The sequence below is a fragment of the Urocitellus parryii genome, chromosome 4, assembly GCF_045843805.1.
Source record: "Urocitellus parryii isolate mUroPar1 chromosome 4, mUroPar1.hap1, whole genome shotgun sequence".
Taxonomy (NCBI): domain Eukaryota; kingdom Metazoa; phylum Chordata; class Mammalia; order Rodentia; family Sciuridae; genus Urocitellus; species Urocitellus parryii.
In genome coordinates this window covers 73263641-73285140 of record NC_135534.1, presented here as the reverse complement: position 1 = coordinate 73285140, position 21500 = coordinate 73263641, and the positions used below count along the sequence as shown (strand labels likewise).

Below are 21500 nucleotides of genomic sequence, written 5' to 3'. Positions count from 1 at the left end.
ACCCTGAGTTAGGGCAGCCTAAATATTTTCTAATAGTTAGCATGAAGCCTTTTGCTCCAGAGGGAGACACAGTATTTTCCAATTTTGTTTATTATAACTACCTTTAAAAGAGTCAGTAACAAAGGACGGAGAAGGCTTCTGTTTACAGAAACACAAGAGATTCATGGGGAATTATCTCCCAACAGTAAAGTCATCAGACATTATTACTATTGGTACTTATATGTGCCAGGCCTTATGCAAGCATTTTATATGCACTATCTCCTTTATTTCTTTCAACAAAGAATAGAAAATATCACCTAATATTTAAGAAAATATTTTTATAAATTAAGACCTTCAGCATACAAGTATTAGCAACAATGGAGATTTTCAAACACATAGAAGCATTATGAAGATCTCAGGGAGGAGTTATATCTATTAGCAGAATACCATCTGGACTCTCCCTCCATCTGCTATCCCTGCTTCTCCCTCACTGTTTTTCTCTGGCCCACTTAGTAAAATATGGTTACATTCAGCTCCTGAGTTTGCTTGTTATCGCTTCAGCCAGCTTCAGAAGATAATTGAGAACCCCTGAATCTAATTGCCAAATGCACAAACAGGAACATGATTGGCCCAACTTTGGTCAGGTAAATAACAAATATTGTGTGTTAGATGAGATAAAATTTTATAACAGTATAAATAAGAACCAATATATATTAATATTTAAAGAGACCACTTTTATAACCATTATTTAATTTAAGAGAAATAAAAATATTGTGGTTCCACAAGCCTGTATCATCCACTAAACTATGATTCTTCCAAACCAGGAAACCATTTCACTTAACAAAGTTATTCTCAAAGGTACTACAATGATTAAACTTACATGATTTTTCAACTTTAAAACAGTGCAAAAGCACAGGTCGTGGTGGCAATACCTGTAATCCCAGAAGCTCCAGAGGCTGAGGCAGGAGCATGGTCAGTTCATAGCCAGCCTCAGCAAAAGGGAGGTGCTAAGCAACTCAGTGAGACCCCATCTCTAAATAAAATACAAAATAGGGCTGGGGATGTGGCTCAGTGGTCCAGTGCCCCTGAGTTCAATTCCCAGTACCAAAAGAAAAAAAAAATGGTGCAAAAGCATACCCATATAACCACTGTTTTCATTTTTGCCAGTACAGCAGTCAATAATTACATGAGATATTCAACACCTTATAAAATAGACTTTGTGTCAGATGATTTTGCCCAATATAGGTTAATGAAAATGTTCTGAGCACGTTAAGGTAGGCAAGGCTTAGCTATGATGCTCAGTAGGTTATGTGTAGAGATACTTCGGGAGATTCCATGCTGTCATATCTTGACAAATCTATTATAATTGAAAATATCATAAGTCAAAAATGCATTTAATACACCTAACCTACTGAATATTACTTTAGTCTCCCCTACCTTAAACATGCTTAGAACACTTAACTGTAAGTTGGGCAAAATTATTTAACACAAAGCCTATTTTATAATAAAATGTTGAATATCTCATGTAATTTATTGAACACTATATTGAAAGTAAAATAACAAAAACGGTAGTATAAGTACCCCCCATTAACTATGCAGGTGAAAGCACACTGGACCTGAACAATGTTTGAAGCACTGTTAAAATTAACTGTTGAATGAGGGGAATGCTATTGTCACAGGCTCATCACTTTCCCACTGACAGCTGAGGCTGGCCTGCATTACAAGGGTATTCTACAGAATGTTTTAAGACTGAGGAAAAGATCAAAATTTGAAATGTGAAGCATATTTCTATTGAATACATATCCCTTTACACCACCAAATCACAAAATTATATATCAAACTATTCTAAGTCCGAAGCTGTATTAAATGCATTTTAAGATATGTTATTTTCAGTTTGCAATGGGTACAGGGCTGTAACACCATGGAAAGTAAAAAAATGTGTCAATTTTGCTGTCTCTAAGACAATAAATCCATGTTGTCATTAAGTTTAAAATACTTGATGACTGCATAAATATCAACTTGAGACATTTCTGTGAGTTATTGAATCATTTTTAATAGATTATTTCCAATTTTATGACTAAATAACATCAAAATACTCATGATCTTATAATACCTTACATACGTGATTATTTTCTTAAGATAGCTTCTTAGACATAAAACTCTGGTATTACTTTAGAGTTTCATATATATCATTGTCATATAATAACATACATTATGTTAATTTCATAATAATTTTCTCACATTAAGGATTATCATTTTTAAAAATGATAGGTAAAATAGCATATCTTGATTTGGGCACACCTCAATTTTTTATATATATATTTTTTAGTTGTAGTTGGAGACAATATTTTATTTATTTTTATGTGGTGCTGAGGATCGAACCCAGCACCTTATAAGTGCTAGGCGAGCGCTCTACCGCTGAGCCACAACCGCAGCCCCCAAACCCAATTTTTAAAAGAGCTATTTATATCTCTCTCCATGAATTGTCTGTTAAAATAAGTACTGGCGGAATTAAAGTTTTGTTCTTTAATTATGCTACAGGGCTTAGATTGGTACTTGTTAAGTAGTCCTCGCGAAGTTTTGAACATAGGTAACCTAATTAATCGCTAAAATCCTAAAGATTGTGAACCATTTTAGGATCTATATTAAAGCCTCCGAACACAGTTACTGTACATTATTTTCAGCATTTTATCATATGAAGCAAGGCCGGAGTAACTGAGGTCTGGGAGATAAAGAATGGAAACTATGCCCACCCAAGAAAAGCGGAGGAAATCCGTTTTCCTGAGGAGAGGCACCACACGGTCTAAAACAGTTAGTCCTCCAGTGCTACAGAGGGCGAAGCAGCAGGGCGTGAAGCAGCAAGAACGCGCCCCGAGCGGGACAACCAAGCTTCCCAGACAGTGGCGTGGGCTACGTGCTACGCATTCCCCAGAACGCTTCGCGGCCGCCGACTGCAGGTCCCCGACTGCTGTGCATTTAGATAGTTGGGTCGGCCACCATTCCGCAGGGCGTAATGGCCGCCGCCCATATGTGGGGAGACTGCTGTTGGATTATATTTGATGTCAAAAAACAGGTGCCAGAATGTTCTCCGAGATCCCGTTTTCTTAGGGCGGTGAAGGCATACATAGGTTGGGACGAAGTGATGGGAAAAGTAGGGCCTCTGAACTATGCTAGTGGATTGTAGGTCCTACTGGGGGAAAAAACACCCTTCGCGGGATCCAGGTTCGAATACCCGAAGGGCGTGACAGACCGGAAACTACATTTCCCAGCATTCTTGCGGTACCAGAACTATTCCCGAAAGCCTAAGCGAGCTCCAGCCGGTTTTCCGCTTCTTCTGGCCTACCGGACATCTCTGGAACATGAGGAGTCGCTGCATTTGGCGGCTCCTGCGGTCTGGAGGCAGCGGGGGCCACTGGGTTTCAACTCCCCGCGGGCGTTTCTCGCCGGCCCTGCGGAGAGGTGAGCTGGGGTATCGTGCCACGATGCCTAGAGTACTGTCTAGAGAGATGATTCCGGTGGGTCGCGCCCGCTGGGGTTAGCCGGAGGCAAGGGTGCCACGCCTTCCTCCTGCCATGTCTGGCGCTGGCAACCCCGCTGCCCTGGCTCACCGCTGGGGACTGGAACGCGTAAGACAGTACTGGGAAGTGGCCGCCTTCCTCTTCTGAGCTCTTCTTTTTTTCTGTCACATGAGGCCAGTAATTTCGTTGGTCTGTCTGGAGCAAACGTGATCTGTGTGTGGGGAAACCCTTATTTCTTTTAGGACCCGTTCAGAAATAAGTCTCTTCAGTTGTTGGTCTGTAACCTAAGTTTTTGGTAGACCGCGCACACGTATCTGGCACACGTACATGTTCAGTCCTTTACAATCACATAGTAGCCATTAAAATAAATAAAAGCTGGCACCAACAAGTTTAGAACTATTTGGTACTTCTGTTCGCAGTGTGTCCTGAAGAACATCTGACTTTGATAAATATTTACAGGGTTGTGTGTTGTGTTTTTTTTTTCCCAACTTTTTCAATTTTTTTGACTCTTTAAAAAGGTTTTCCACAAAGTAGACACTTCATACCAACATTAGCATTCTCTGTGCACCTCGTGAATCTTTTGTACTAGGTTAACTGAGACAGTACACAAACACATCTCTCCCACCTCCACGTTGTGTTGTTTTTTTGTTTTGTTTTTTCCTTTGACACAATGACACCAGTTGCAGTCAAAAACCTGTACTTGTTGATCCTCCATCTGTAAGCTTGCTGTTTAGCTGCCAGGATCATTCAGGAAGTTTTCCATTACATAGTTTGGGTGTTGAACATATATACACATTGTGATGGTAACAGTTTTCAAACCCTGATAAATCTCATCTTTGTAAACTTTGAGAGATAACCTTAATATTTAAATGAAATTTAAAAATTAAACATTTTAAGAGACTAAACTTTGAAGTATATATCATACTGGAAAATACATCAGCACAGTAATTTTTAATGTTTCAACATATCCTCCCACTTGAATCTTAATATTCTTGGAGAAATTTAAAGTTTCCCCTTACAACAATATATTTTTATAGCCCTCTTCACTGTTCAAATATTTATTGAATGCTGTGTACAAGTTGTTTAAATTTCCCTAATAATATCAAGGAATTTGAAAACTTTGACTTAAGACCCTAGGGAGAACCTTAGTTATCATTAAGTCCAATTTCCTTTTTAAAGATGAATGAGTGAAGGCATAGGAAAGTGATGTGATTTGTCTTAAATTTTATGCCCAGTAGTGTTATATTCCTTGTTAATAACTACTTCCCAAACTTAGCGGAGCATAAAAACACTGGAGATGTTTTTTGTTTTTTAAATATAGATTTTTATCCTGGAATTACTGAGTTAGTGTCTAGGGGTGGAGCCCAGAACTTTGTTTATTTAATTTACTAACCCTAGTAATTTTGATGCAACCATTATAACATAGATCAGCAGATCAGCATATAAGAATATGAGCTGTAATGCCTGTCTTTGAGTACTTTACAAAAAAAAAAAAAAATCAGTCATGTCACGGAAGTGTTTTAGCTCTAGGGTGATTAAGCACATTAATATAAAACTTGAGACTTAGATATAATGAGACACCATTTTACATGTTTTTTCAAAGTAATGTCTGGCCTTTTCCAGCAAAACAGGAGCTTGGTGCAAGATAGGCCAGAGTACCAATCCATGATGTACAATTTAGTAGCTCTGAAAGCTGGGTAAGTCTTTAAACTTTGTTTCTTACTGTAAAACACATGCACATACAAGATAGGTGTGAAAGAATCAAATAATGAAAGGTTTAGGGTTTGGTGAGATAAGGAAGAGACTTCCTGCAGAGCTCTGAAGGACAAAGATGAGCAGGCAAAGGAAAGCTTTCTGAATGGACTGAGCAAAGTCTTGGAGAAGGAAAAGCACAAGGCATGTTTGTAAAATTAAGAGCCCTTTAAAAAAGAGATGAAGGAAGCATAGCGGGACAAGAGATGAGCTGTGCTCTGCAAGATTTGCTGGCAGGTTAAAGTCTTTTTTCTATCTCAAATTTGAGAAGCTGATGTTTGAGTGAGGTAGTCAATGTTTGTTTATTGAAGCGAGGAACTGCATTAATCTGCCTATCAATAAAACTAAGACGTGAAACAAATCACTTAGCTCTGAGCCTCAATTTTCCACGTCCAGAAAATGAGAATTTTAAAGACTGAATAATAGATATAAAAACAGTAAAATATCATATATTACTTTTTTTTCTAAATGCCAAATAAAAGAATGACCTTTTAATCAGGAATAGAAAATTAAAGATACCAAATCATTACTCCCAATGCAATTGTTATTGGAACTACTAATTTTTCTTTCTCCTGCTTTTATGTCTGACACACAAAGGCACATATCATTTTACCATTTCCATGTGGCACTCATCCAAAAAGAATGCTGATGCGGTGATAATAATATATGTGTTTTTTAAAAATTGCTCCACCTTTACAACTGCTTCCGCTTATCCCTTCAGTTAAATAGAATTCTGAGTAGTTACTGAATCTTCTTTTTATCATTTGAATTTAGAATTGATGTTCAGTTTTAATAACATCTGTTTTCTGCCTGCTAGTCTGTAAAATCTAGGACATAAGGTATGCCTGGTTTTGTTCATTGTTTTATCCCCTGTTCCTAATACATGGTCTGTAATTCAATAAATATTTGTTGGCTAGGAAGATATCTAGAAAGGAATCACATTTGCTGTACACTAGCAGAAAAGTAGTGCCTGGAGTTGCAGCTGTGCTTTTTAAGTACCTATTAAGTGGCTTAGGATAAATAAGAGACACAACATAGGGTGATGGAGAGAACATGAGCTTTGAAGTCAAAAGAACCTAAATCTGGAGGCTGGGGGTGTGGCTCAGTGGTTGAGCACTTGCCTAGCACATATGAGGCACTGGGTCCATCCTCAGCACTACATTAAAAAAAAAGTATTGTGGCCATCTACAACTAAGAATAATCTTTTAAAAAAACAAGTCTGAATCTTAAATCTGTCATTGGCTCTCTGACCATAGACAAACCCCTCTCCTTTCCTAGGTGTGGTTTTTTAATCTAAAAATGTAAATAACTCTGCCTTGATTTGGTAGTAATATAAACAGTCTAGGATAGTATCTTGTGTTATACTAACAGGCAGTTATTTTCTTAATACATAATAATATTAAATAAGTTGTATATGGGCAAATTTCTCCCCAAAAGCAAAGACCTTATTAAAAAAAAATTCATAATCAGTATATTAAAAAGGACAATACTTTGTCTAGGCTAAAAATGGAAATTTGTTGACACAGGAAACCAAGTTATTTCAAAAATGATACATATTTCCCAGGGCTTGTGTTGCTACCAGTAAATACTCAGGATTTTAATTCAAATTCATTGATTTGATGATAAAATATGATACAATTATGTGCCAAAGCACTAGGTGCTGAAGATACAGTAATGAAAAACACAGTTAAGACTTAAATTCTGGTTCATAGACAAACAGCAAACAATAATTAGATTAGAGCTGAAAACTGTGTAGGAAATAAACCATGGATATATAGGAGAGTGGGAATATGGAAAGCTACTTTAAATAGGAATATCGGTATAAAAATTTTCCATAGCTCTGAGAAATTTCTGAAGACTACAGAGAGTTGGGCAGTTTCTGTTCTCTGGTAATTAAGAGTTGAGACAATGATCTCAAAAGCATTTGATATGTATCATTACAATTTTAGATGAGCTCTTAACATTTTTAATTGTAACCAATGTGATTCTGCAATCTGTATTTAGGATAAAAATGGGAGTTCATAACCCACTTGAATCTAATGTATGAAATATGATATGTCAAAAGCTTTGTAATGTTTTGAACAACCAATAAAAAAAGAAAAAAAACATTGAATGTTTGCTATGTACAGAATAATAACATAGACTTAGATAAAAGAAAGGCATGAAGGAGTCCAATTAACTTGTGTGAGGTTACAAAACTCCTAAATAGAAGAGTTAGAGCTATATTTAAATATGTGGGGAAAATGGTTTGGAAGCCAAAGTATGATACCTCTATCTGCTATTAAAAGGAGGGAAAAAATTATCTTCTCTTTTCAGATTTCTTGACCACCACAACCAAGGAAGGATATGACAGAAGGCCAGTGGACATAACTCCTTTAGAACAAAGGAAATTAACTTTTGATACCCATGCATTGGTTCAGGACTTGGAAACTCACGGTAAGATACAGGAATACCTCTTGAAGGAAGAAACTTAATAGCATTTATGAATCATCTAGGTAAGACTATTGCTATTATGAGGAATTAAGAATAACTATTTAAGTAGTTACAACATTTCATACAATAGAATATTTTACAGTCATTAAAAATGGTATTGCTTGAAGAATATTTACTGATATGGGAAATACTAAAGATATATTAAATGAAAAAGGACTGTATAAAAATTTGGTGCAAAATTATTCCAATTAAAGTGAAAAAGAAAAAAACTAGAGGCTGATAATACAATCTGAATGGAAATACAAATGTTCAAGAATCACAAAAAGTCAAACAAGCACAAAAATTACCAAATATAAAAGTGGCAAGTTAACATGTGATATCACAGGAATAGAGAAATTGATTAATAGAACAAAATAGTATTCAAAGTCACATGGATATGAATGTAGCACATGATAAGGCATTTCACATGAGGGAAAGGAAGTGCCTCAGACATACTAGGCAAGTGCTCCGCCACTGAGCTGCAGCCCCAACCCTGGTTATATTTTTTTGTGTGCTGCTTATATATTTATATTTTGCCCATTTTCCTCTAATTGCTTTTACTTGTTCTTATTGATTCCTAGGAATTCTTATGTTCAGCTTTTAATCTGTCTGGAATTTCACTAAGGAAATCTAATATATTTCATCCAATGGCTAGTCATTTATTATATCTTACTTATTAAATAGAACAGTTGTGTCCATATACAACTACAAAAAAACAATTTTTTAAAAAATAACCAAAAATATATTAAAGGTGCTTAATCTCATTACTAACCAAGGACATACAGAATTAAGTACAAACTAAAATAATGCAATACCATTTTTATGCCAATTATATGCTCAAAAACAAAGACCAATAATATTCTAAAGTTGCTAAGGATGTGGGAAGCATTTAGAATAGTAAAATTATAAAGTACTTTTAGAGAGTAATTTAGCATTATCAAGTTTTTAATTATAACCATGTTTTAAAAAAATAAAACAATCGTAAATATTGAGGGAAGTTATTCTGGTGATCTGTTCTGATAAAGATGTGTACATTTAAAAAGACATACTTATTTGCTGCCTACAGGTTTTGACAAAGCACAAGCAGAAACAATTGTATCAGTATTAACCACTTTATCAAATGTCAGCCTGGATACTATCTATAAAGAAATGGTCACTCAAGCTCAACAGGTACTATATTCATTTTTATCACTGACAGTTTCATAGATGATTTTTTTCAAGGAACAAAGGAAGGAAGAGAGGGAAGAGAAAGAATTGAAGGGAAGGGAAGAAAGATCTTTAGTAAAGTCAGTATCTAGGACAGACTGAAAAGTTAGAATAGTCCTAACAAGATTATGGCATAATACAAAGAAGGAATTTTGTCATATCTTCCACTGTGTGAGGTAATTATTTGAATCATGAGATGGTAGCAGATTGTTATTGAAAGTTTTTCCCCTGGAAAGCCTATCACAGAAGAGCTAACCTTTCTTTACTATGTGATACATTTTACTCGTGTCATATATATATTGTAGTTCAGAGACGAAAGCTAGAAAGGATTAAACTAACATGGCTGGGAAAGACTTCATAAATTGCTTGGCAAAGAAGTCTGGATATACAAATTCTTAAAGTCAGCTATTTACGAAAAACTTAAGATGTAAGGAGCACAGTAAAACTGTTTAAGAATCTGTTTTCTGCTAGGTGTGATGACACATGCCTGTAACCCTAGCAGTTCAGGAGGTTTAGGCAGGAGGATCACAAGTTCAGAGCCAGCCTCAGCAATAAAGTGAAGCAACTTAGTGAGACCCTGTCTCAAAGTGAAAAAAAAAAAATTTTTTTTTTTTTAAAGGGCTGAGGATGTGGCTCAGTGGCCAAATACCCCAGGGTTTAATCTCTACTACCCAAAAAAAAAAAAAAAATCCATTTTCTTCTGATACTTATATTTTTTAGTTTTTCAAATTTAGGCTTCTTCCCTCAGATAAATATTTCAAAACATACACACACAAGTCAGAAGGAGCTACTGACATTTTAAATAAAAAGTAATTTACTCTTAAGTTCTTAAACTTGCCTATAATATAAGCAGGGAATTAAAACTAATTTGAAGAATCATCATGCTTCCAAGACCATTTAATATTACATATAAAATATAGGATTATGTATAGGAATATTACTATTAAACTTTGGCTTTTTTCAAATTTCTAGTGTGTGAAGTTAAAATCCCATTCCATTCTTGAACTTAACATCATTGTTGACCTTTAGCATATAATAAGGCACAAAGATGATGTCATGAAGCATAGAGCTAAGTTCAAGCAAACAAGCTAACTACTTGATTACTTCAGATCACTAACTCTGTTCAACCTCTGATGACTTCACAAAAGTTATAAAGATCATACTTCTAATAAGTTTGAACACTTAATAATGAATAATATCTTTCCATTTAAATGGCGGGGGTTCTTTTTTTGTTGTTTTTTTTTTTGCTACTGGGGATGGGACTCAGGGGTGCCAAACCACTGAGCGACATCCCCAGCCCTTTATACTTTTTGAGACAGGATGTCATTAAGTTGCTTAGGGTCTAACTAGGTTACTGAGGCTAGCTTTGAACTCGCAATCCTCCTGCCTCAGCCTCCTGAGCCACTGGGATTACACACGTGCACCACCATACCTGGTCTATTTAAAGTTCTGGAAGATAGACACTGTGCTGTATGAGTCACAGCTGTATGTAAAGAAAGAATGAAGTAAAAAGCAGCTACTGTACAATCCCTTATTCTCAGGCTCAAACTCTATAAGAAATCTGTAATTACATTTCTTCCATATGTATTTGCAATAATAAAAATGCATTATATTTAATGTCATAGAACTCCTTTATAATGGTATTGGGGAAACAGGTGTGAAAGCCCCTAGAGGACACATCTGTAATGACCTCTCAGGTAATTTTCATAAATACTTCAAGCAGAAATGAGTAAAAGAAAATGAACCCTATTCCCAATAATATATGAGGGTTAGGGAAGGCATAGGAATCAGATATTTGTTGAACACAGTTGAAAACATTTATATTGTGTAGGATTCATATTTAAGTCAAGACATCCTCAACATAAAAATACTGGAGTCAGAGTATTCTACTTCAGCCATTAGATCACTATGCCATTAATAATATATAGCTAACAATTACAGGATACTAACCGTAGGCCAAGAACTATTTAAAGTATTTTATATACAATATTTACTTAATCTTAAAAATAAAAAACTCTGTTGTAAGGTGTGAGTATTGTTATTTCCATTTACCAATGAGGAGATGAAAGAAGTTCAATAAGTTGCCCAGAATCTCAAAGAAAATGACAGAATTTGAGTTCAAACTCAGAGAGCCTAACTCCACAATTCACACTTTTAAACTCTGCTTTATGAGAGTGTCTCATCTGAAAGTTGTTTTTGGAGATATGTGCATTCCAGACCCTTTGAACACTGAGCTATACCTGAAAATGTTACAGCCTCTGCTATCTAAAAGTCGTCAGCTTTCAAATGGTCTTTCTATCTCATGCCAATCAAAAAATGACTGCAACCCCAACAAAGTACCCCAATCACAAATTGTAACTTTAAAAATGGGATTAATGATCCTGTTCTTGTTTGGGCTTTTTTGTTTTATTTATAAATCCATTACACAGGGTTCTTCAAAAGGTTATATACAATTATCTGATTTAACTTTTAATAAAGAGCAATAAATTATGTCAGTAAGCTACCTCATTTTAAGATTAGTGGTAACCATTATGGTTTTTTGTAAAGCTGCCTTAAATCATTACTACAAAAATTTCCCTCCTTAACAAAACAAAAGCTTATAAGTATATTGGATAGGAGCCACCTTTTCTTTTGTATATTCTTGGTAGTGCCAAATATAGGAAAGATATGAGAGAATTTAAACAAAATTAATGTTGTGCCGATAAAGAATAATTATTTTAAACAAATATCTATGTATTTTGTTATAGTCCCTGACATTGAATTTTATTCAATACCTTTTACCATTTTCCAATGGTAAAAAAATCCCACAAATAAAAAGTAACAAAAGGTAATAAAACCCTTTCTATCTATGTGTTCAAAAAACAAAATAAATCATTTGGTGAGGAACTTCTAGAGGCTAAGTAAGCAATTTATTGGAATTCTTTTTAGAATGTTTAGACCTAAACATTAATCTTACACACTGGGAAATGCATTTTTCTTTTTGAATCTCTGTAGGTTTATATGTTGTTGTTTTTTTAACATTTGGTTAACTTATTCTAAATTTCATGAAAACAATTCTTGAATAAAACAACGTCATTCCTAGATCACTAGCTTATTTTTATTTTATTTTCTAGGAAATAACAGTACAACAGCTAATGGCTCATTTGGATTCCATCAGGAAAGATATGGTCATCCTAGAGAAAAGTGAATTTGCAAATCTGAGAGCTGAGAATGAGGTGATATAAGTTTTAATTTATTATTGATACAAATAACTGATCTCTTCAGTATGTTACTTGGTGAATAAGACCAAATAACTTTATGTGGTTACTAAACAAGTTTTTAGATTAAAAATACACTGTTTTATCATGCTTAATCTTTATGTGTAAATCAATGTCTTACATACTGAAGAACAAGAATTGCATTTTATGTACATAAAATTCACATAAAAGAAAGTCTTTGAGCTTACATACTATATAAAATTTCTTGTATAGCTCATAATATAATGTACTCAAAGCTGAAAATAATATGGTGTTTTTCATTTTATTTGATCCTCTATTGTCTTTTCACTTAAAAGTATGTTCCTGTAATCAGAAATTTGTTGTTATTCACTAGTAATATATTTTTATATTTTATATAAATATATATGTATGTATGAGTGTATATAGAAAGATATTCAAATTTTGCTAATCTAGAGTCTCAGATGTCTTTTAAATGAATCAATATGGGTTTTTGGTTTCATGCTAATTGTTTATGATCTTTCTTACCTAGAAAATGAAAATTGAATTAGACCAAGTTAAACAACAACTAATGGTAAGTGAAATTTTTCCCATTTTAGGATCAGACCAATAAATTTCATTACAATATAATTTTTTAAATATTTTCTTTCTTTAAAGAATGAAACCAGTAGAATCAGAGCAGATAATAAATTGGACATCAACCTGGAAAGGAGCAGGGTAACAGATATGGTAATGAGCTTGTAAATGTAGCTTCTTGGTTACTTATTCCTTTTTAATTCTTTTTAGTCTTTTTTATTTTTTTTAATCTCCTGCTGCTTCATATCCTTTAGTTTACAGATCAAGAAAAGCAACTTATGGAAACAACCACAGAATTTACTAGAAAGGTAAGGGAGTAGTATGTAGAACTTTCTCTTTCATACATTTCTTTATATGTATCAGTTTATAAGTTTAGACTTTATAAAGCTAGCCCTGTAAAATCCATGATTTCCTCATAGCTACTATAGTTAGCCAGCACTTTGTGGGAAGCTGCCCCCAAATAAGTGGTTGTACATGAGCTCTGACATTACACTAAGAATCAAGATTTTTGTATAGCACACTTTTTTTTAACCTAAATTATTTTTGCAGAGACAGTAATTGTGTCTTAAAAGACAAAGATTCACTGTTCACTATTGGTATTTAAGTGCCTAGGTTTAAATAAATACTTATCTTAAAAATTTGTTAAAAAAATATTTATTGCAAATATTTCTTGCCAGATACTGTTTTGCATGCTTTACTTCTATTAATTTACTTAATTTTTGTATCAGCCTGTGGAAAGTGGGTATTATTATTCCCATTTTACCAGTTTGGAAAATGAGACAAGAACACAGAGTTAATGACTGGTGGAGCTGGGATAAGAACCTGGATTCTAAACCCTATATTTAAAACTACTGCTTACCTTACCTTCTCAATAATCCTTAAATTTAATCATCATTTAAATTCTGTGGCTTGAGTAAACCCTAGCTTTCTGACCCAGCCTAGTCTTTTTCTTAAAAGCCATGTGACATTATTACCCTGTGTACATACATGACTACATGACCAGTGTGATTCTATATCATGTACAACCAGAAGAATGATGAATTATACTCCATATATGTATGATGTGTCAAAGTGTGTTCTACTATCATGTATAACTAATTAGAACAAAATTTTTTTTAAAAGTTATAAGTCATTTGGCTTTCTAATATAGAAGAGACATTACTATGCTCAAATTTTAATAGACGGGAAGGCCACATATGTCTTCAAGAATCCTATACTCTTACTTCTTGGCCAGAGAAAGTAGATAAGGAATTAAGCAAATTGTTTCACAACTGATTTCTGAGTTATGGCTCCTATATATTCACCATTAGATATTTCTGCTAGTTCCTTTTATATTGGTGTCAATTCATATTACATATTGGGATTTTTTTTCCTTTTGCAGATAATATTTAAAATTTTAATCATACCATCCTAAGCACTTTACACAATAAAGTGATAGTTCTAGTATTAAAATTTTCACTTTTCCATTTATCATCTTATATATTTATGTCTCAAGTGTCTTATGTGAGGTTTTTAGTAGAATATGCCCAGCATGTGATAATTCTAAGAAATTATTACAAGTGTGAAAATTGGGGTAATGTGGTTTGTTCCTTTGTGTCCGTTGAATTTTTTTTTAATACCACTATGCTTTTACTGTATTTCCCCAGTGAAAATATTTATAATGCAAAATTAGCACATAAATATTTCTACAGAGGAACAAAATTTAGTTGTCTTTCTTATTCTTGCTTACTACAGGATACTCAAACCAAAAGTGTTATTTCAGAAACCAGTAATAAAATTGACACTGAAATTGCTTCCTTAAAAACACTGATGGAGTCTAATAAACTGGAGACAATTCGTTATCTTGCAGGTAAGACTGTCAAAGAAAGGAATACTGTCATTCAATTTTTGGACCCGTTAGTTCCTACCTCTCAAGGTAACCATATAGGTAACAGAAGAAAAGGAGAAGCTATAATGCTTTTAGTGCTTAGTCCCCTGTAATGCTTGAAGAAGGCTTCAGTCCCAAGATATAACTCACCAGGCAACTCTGTGCAACTTACTGAGAAGAAAAAGCACATGGGTAGCAAAGAAATGTATAAACCCAAGGACAAAATGATACAAGGATACAATGAAAATTTTCTTTTATTGTTTATATTCTTCCTTAAGGATTTGAGTGGGGTTAGATAAAAAGAACACTAAAGTAGATACAGGCCATTAAAAACCATACCAAGCAAAGGGTAATGGAGGGTTGAAACTAACTTCTTCATTCAATTGCCTGAGCACAGATACTACCCCCAAATTAGATTATTTGTCAGGTACTAAGCTCCTTAGTTACTATCTGACATAACAATTATATAGCCCTAATGAATTATGAAGAATACACTAGTCAAGTGATATTTGTCCTTTTTCTTTCTTTTTATAAAAAGTAATATTTTTTAAATTATACATCGTTTATAGAATTCAAAAGCAGCAAAAGCCTTCCAAATCTACTATTAGTAGCATGTATCTTTTTTTCTGTATATAAATATAACATACACCTTTAAAAAAAACTACATTATATATGACAGTCAACTCTACAACTTTTTAAAAGGTAATCAAATGTCTTAATTATTTTTGAACTTCAGTACATACTTAGATGTCTTTTTATTAGAAAGCATAATATAAAAATGCTATAATTTACCCAATACTTTATTAACAGGCATTTTCCTCCCATTATTAGGAATAGTATTCCACTGAATAACCATATATATGTATGTTTGAATAAATACACATACATATACCCATCTTTGTATACTTACACGAGTGTTCCTATGTAATAAGTTGTCATGCTCATTTAAAATTTGGGGTCAAAAAGATAATATTTTAAAACTTTGTATTAGTGAATTTCTATCCAGAATAAAATCCTGACTTATACTATCAGCGGTTTCCTCAGTGGCCACCACTGGTGTTGGGATGTTAGGAGAGGTGAAGAATGAGCCTGAGCTCTAGCTGATGCATGGATATGCAATTAAAATGACTCAACTTTTATCTCTTTAAAACATTGGGTTTCTGCTTAAGATTCATTTGAAGAAAGAATTCTAAGGCTAAAACATAACAACTAAAACAAACTCTACTAAAACATCTCTGGACCTAAAGACATTCAGTTGTAATACCCAGGAAAATTCTAAAACAGCCCAGTTTGGAGTGTTCATTCCCTCTTTCAAAATTGATCACAAAGTAACAAAGTTTAGGAATGTGTTGAGGTGGACTCAGCTTCCTACAGAGTGTTTACCTATAATCTTAGTTTAAAATAACATAAGATGGTAATGAGCTCCAAAAAGCTTTCATTCAGAAGTGAAGATATACAAAGCAGAATTGAATAGACTTAGTGGCAATAGCAAAAAAAAAATTAACAAGTTAGTCATTTAGAAAAACTTAGTTCTAAGTCATCCTCCCTTCTGTTTTTTACTGAGGGTTTAAAGCCAACAATACTGAGGCATTTTTCTCCGTCCTTATCCATCTATAAATATGTACTACTTACTTGTATTGTTAATGTTAAGCCATTTAAGAAGCTAAAATCCCGTACTTTGAACAAGTGGGATGATAATGTCATGAGTGGATCTGTTGGTTCTAGAATACCTGAGATAATTGCCTGTAAAACCCAGTTTATCTGAGATTCACATATTAAATTCAGTCATAAAGGGGGAATAAAAACTCCTAGTTCAGTTGTCAGAGTCCCATCATTAAAGATCTTGCATTTCCCTTGAAGAAGATATCAATGTGTCTTAATCACTTTGGTTAATCGGTATCCCAGCTTACATCAGTCAGTAATCTTTTAATTTTAAATATTATATATCCAACTTTAACTAGTTTTGGCTTATTATTAAATTTCGAAAAGTCAGGCATATCCTAACAAGGACAACTGGAAACAGAATTTACTCTGTATTCTGTCTCTGAATGTCCTCATTTTCTCCACACTAACTTTATGAGTTGGAAACATTACCACCAGTAGCTCCTACATTGATGTCATTCTACTCTCACCAACCAATACAAAAAAATCCCAGGAAATAGTCTGAAGAGCCCCCTCTTGGGGTTGCAGTTCCTTTTGGCCCAGATCACTATTGCCGAGGAAGTAACAGCTGTAAAGTAATGGTAGTTCTGTTTAATCTGTGTTACTGTAGATGTTCTGGGCAGATAAATAGTAATAAAAAGCTAACATTTGTGGGAAATTTACCAGGCACATGGCTTATTTAAGCATTTTACATATATGTAAGTTCACTGCTAGACAGTCCATAGAAGATAAACAGCAATCTTAAAAATAATTTGGGATGTCTTCATGATTATTAGTAGTGACAACAAGAAGAAATAAAAGCCAAAATAATAGGAACAAGAAAAAAAGAGACACTAAATTTGGAAACACTTCTGTATTCTAACAAAGAAATGAAATACTTTCCTCCTCACAATAAATTCATCAGCTCTTAAATTAGCAAAAAATAAAAATCACCTAAATAGCCACATGTGGCTCAAAAAAAAAAAAAAAATTTCAGGGCTGGGGCTGTAGCTCAGTAGCAGAGCCCTTGCCTATCACATGTGAGGCACTGGATTGGATCCTTAGCCCCACATAAAAATAAAGAAAGGCATTCTGTCCATATACAACTACAAAACAGTTTTTTTTAAAAAAAATTACAAATGTCAGTACAAATAAGGCTAACAGAATGGTTTTCAAAAAACAAAGCTTTGGAGTCAGGTATACCTATTCTTGAATCCTGGCTTCACCATTTGCTGGTCATATAGCTTTGGGCTATATGACCAGCAAATCTAAACAACAGGGATAATACCACTAATCTCATAGGATTTTAATCATATCTAAATAAGGTAATGGAATCACTTAGCACACTACCTGACACATGGTAAATAGTAGCAGGATCAAATTGGATAATGTATAATTAATTGCAGTAAGACAAGATATTCTTTTTTTTACCACAATACCTTTATCCTATTTATTTATTTATGTGGTGCTGAGGATTGAACCCAGGGCCTCATATGTGCTAGGCAAGTGCTCTACCATTGAACTACAGCCCCAGCCTAATATATTCTTAATGTTATTCTTTCTTCTCAAATGTCCAGATTCCCTACTTATCTTAAGCCTAATTTCATTTCTTAAAAATAAGGAACTGACCTTATCATTAACTAAGTTACATTAAATAGCACAATTAAGTGGGATAGTGTAAATTAGATTTATACATTATAATTAAAATAGCTTTATTATATATAGCTAATTTCTTGTGTCTTTAGTCATAAAAGTTTGTCCTTTATCTCAGATTCTCCATTTAAAGATGCTTTCATGGCCTTTTAAACAAACTGGAGATTAGAGAATCCTTAAAAGCCTCACTCAAATTTGACCACTTTTTTTTTTTTTTAAGGTGCTAGGTTCAAACCCAGGTCCTCGTGCAGGCTAGGCAAGAGCCCTACCCCTGACCCACATACCTAGCCCCCTTAACTTCTTAAAAGGGGCTGAAACATTTTCTCTTAGAATGATGTAATATGGAGCTGGGGTTGTGGCTCAGTGGTATAGCACTTGCCTAGCATGTGTGAGGCAGTGGGTTCAATTTTGCACTACCTAAATAAATGAATAAAATAAAGGTCCATCAACATCTAAAACTTTTTTTTTTAAAAATGATGTAACATAAAGAGCAGGTGGTGTGTGGGCTGAGGATGTAATTCAGTGGTAGAGCATTTGCCTAGCATGCACAAGCACCACAAATAAAGGGGGAAAAGCAGGTGGTATATTAACCAAAAAGCCTTATGCTTTTTCTGCCCTCTACTCTCTGAAGTTTTTTTCTTTAAGGATTTTCATTAAAATTTAAGATTTTAGTAATTATGAGAGAATTATTTCTTTTAAAAGAGATGGGTTCTTTATTACCTAGGATTCCCCAAACTCTTGGGCTCAGCCTAAGTAGTTGGGACTACAGGCCACTGTGCCCAGCTGAGAAATTATTTTAAAATGTACTGAAAAGACAGTATAAATTTTCTTCTCCAACTGGCAGTGTAGCTCAGTGGTAGAATACTTGCCTAGGAAGTACAAGACCCTGGGTTCTCCCCAGAACCACACACAATTTTTTTTCCATAGATATATTAATGTCTGTTCTATTAACCTAAAACACATAATTTTTAACATAAGAAAGATGACTTTATTGTAAAATAAAATAGTTTATAATTTTTTAGTCATTTGTAACACTATTGTCAATGACTTTAAATACTATTTATAGATTCTGACTTATCTACATTTCTAAATTATTTTTATCCTTATTCTGTCTTAAAATTTAGGAAGCTTTTAAAAATAATGTATTGCCAGGCACAGTGGCACATGCCTGTAATCCTGGTTTCTAAATAAAATGTGAAAAGGGGCTGGGGATGTAACTCAGGTTAAATTCCACTGGGTTCAATCCCTGTTACCAAAAATAAAAATAACTGGCTTTAATACTGTGTTATTAATTATTATCTTTATCTTAGTTTTCTAAGGAAAGAAAAACATAAGGTACAAAATTGATTTCCTTTATTTTTCTCTTCATCTAAATTGAAAATAACATTATTCTGTTAATCCCTGCAAAATAATAATGAATACTTGACTTGTAATATAGTTTCTTTTTTCTTTCTTTTTTTTTTTTTTTTTTTTTTTTTTACAGCCTCAGTGTTCACTTGTCTTGCAATAGCATTGGGATTTTATAGATTCTGGAAGTATTACTAACTATCCTACTGTTGGCTGCTATTGACTTCATAGAATACTACACCGGGAGTCTCTTTGAACATTTTCAGTTGCTGCAGAAAATTTACAACAACATTATTCAAAGTATGCATGGACTAAAGAGAAGTATTTTAAGTATTTTATCTTTATTTTATGTGTCTGTATTTTATTTGTTTGAAAAGCTATCATCCAAACCCTGATTTATTTGCGATAGAAGGGCATTTTGTCCTCATCCTTTTGATAGTTCATAGAAGCTGAACTAAAATTTTCTTGTATTTGCTTCAAGAATTTTGTAAATCAAATAGAATTTTGTTGGTATGTGCTGCAAATTTGAAAACTATGCCTTAGCCTACATGCTTACTGGACCTAACTCTCCTGATAAGTACTGTAGTTAAATTTTTATATAAAATAAAAGATTATTATAAGAAAATATGATTCAAATATATGATATGTCAAGGTCATTGTACTGTCATGTGTAACTAATTAAAACAAATAAAAAAAAGAAAGTAGCTTGGTTTTGAAAGTGTCTCACTATATAACAGGAGATTATTTTCTTTTTATAATAAAAGTAAACAATAATTTTTAAAATTTGTGCTCCAGTATCTAACCACTAGTATAAAAATCTATGAAGTTATTCTGATCATTACACTTACTTTTTTAAATTTTTCATATAAAAACCAGGGTTTATCCTTGATTTTCAATTTAAAACAATTTAAATCAACCCATCTTAAACTTATAAGACAAAACTTTTCCTAATGATTCATTTAAATTCAGCAAACATCTGTTGGTATATATAGAGCCTACTCCCAGGAAACTTATATGGTAATCCAGGTCTCAGGTTTTTATTTTGTTGCTTTTGGTGACCCTATATTTTTTCTCATTTAGTGTCTCATGACAATATATATGTTATTTTTTTTTAATTACAAACTGTCATTTTTATCTTAGTTCTTTAGTTCTATCCACATTAAGAAGCCACAGTCATGTTAAACACTTCAGAATATTTTATAATTCCTTGACAACGGCTTTAAAAGTTTCATAATCAGTCAACCAGTTATTCAAAATAACCCTACATTTTTAAAAAACTTTTATTTCTAAACAGTTATACTTGACAGCAGAATGCTATTTGATTCATTGTAGAACACAATTAGAACACAATTTTTCACTTCTCTGTACACGAAGTAGGGTCATGTCATTCCCATTCATGCAATCATGTATGTACCTAGGGTAAGGATGTCCATCTCATTCCACCATCTTTCCTATGCCTATACCTCCTCCCCTCCCCTCCCCTTTGCCCAGCCCAAAGTTCCTCCACTCATCCTGTGTCCCCCCAACCATTATAGATTACCATCCACTTATCAGAGAAAACATTCAGCCTTTAGTTTGGGGAATTGGCTTACTTTGCTTAGCATGGTATTCTCTAACTCCATCCATTTACCTGCAAGTACCATAATTTTATTCTCTTTTAATGTTGAGTAATATTCCACTGTGAATATATATCACAGTTTCTTTATCCATTCATCTATTGAAGGCCATCCAGGTTGGGTTCACTATTTGGCTATGAACATTGATGTGGCTGCGTCACTATAGGATGCTGATTTTAAGTCCTTTGGGTGTAAACTGAGGAGTGGGATAGCTGGATCAAATGGCGATTCCATTCCAATTTTTTTAAGGAATCTCCATACTACTTTCCAGATTGGTTGCACCAATTTGCATTCCCGCCAGCAATGTATTAATGTGACTTTTCCCTCACATCCTCACCAGCACTTATTGTTTCTTGTATTCTTGATAACTGCCACTCAGACTGGGGTGAGATGAAATCTTAGAGTAGTTTTGATTTGCATTTCTCTAATTGCTAGAGATTTGAACATTTTTTCATATATTTGTTGATTGATTATATATCTTCTGATAAGTGTCCAATTACTTAGCCTATTTATTGATTGGGTAGTTTGGTCTTTTGTTGAGAAGAAGCCTCTTAGTTTGAATCCATCCCATTTATTGATTCTTAATTTTATTTCTTGCGCTTTAGGAGTCTTGTTAAGGAAGTTAGGGCCTAATCCAACATGATGAAGATCTGGGCCT

General features: G+C 33.7%; 1 protein-coding gene across 2 annotated transcripts; it reads left to right on the top strand.

Moving 5' to 3' along the window:
• Positions 1-2960: 2960 nt before the first annotated feature.
• Positions 2961-19902, top strand: Ccdc90b (coiled-coil domain containing 90B). Of its 2 annotated transcripts, XM_026384707.2 has the most exons (9): positions 2961-3438; positions 7566-7685; positions 8788-8891; positions 12041-12142; positions 12675-12716; positions 12800-12871; positions 12973-13026; positions 14453-14567; positions 19363-19901. In XM_026384707.2, the coding sequence occupies exons 1-9, from the start codon at positions 3339-3341 to the stop codon at positions 19422-19424; spliced, it is 771 nt and encodes a 256-aa protein (XP_026240492.2). In that variant the 5' UTR covers positions 2961-3338; the 3' UTR covers positions 19425-19901. The 2 variants fall into 2 exon arrangements, with proteins under 2 accessions (XP_026240492.2, XP_026240493.2); XM_026384708.2 differs by lacking the exons at positions 2961-3438; positions 8788-8891 and having other exon boundaries at positions 7572-7685; positions 19363-19902.
• The last annotated feature ends 1598 nt before the right edge of the window (positions 19903-21500 follow it).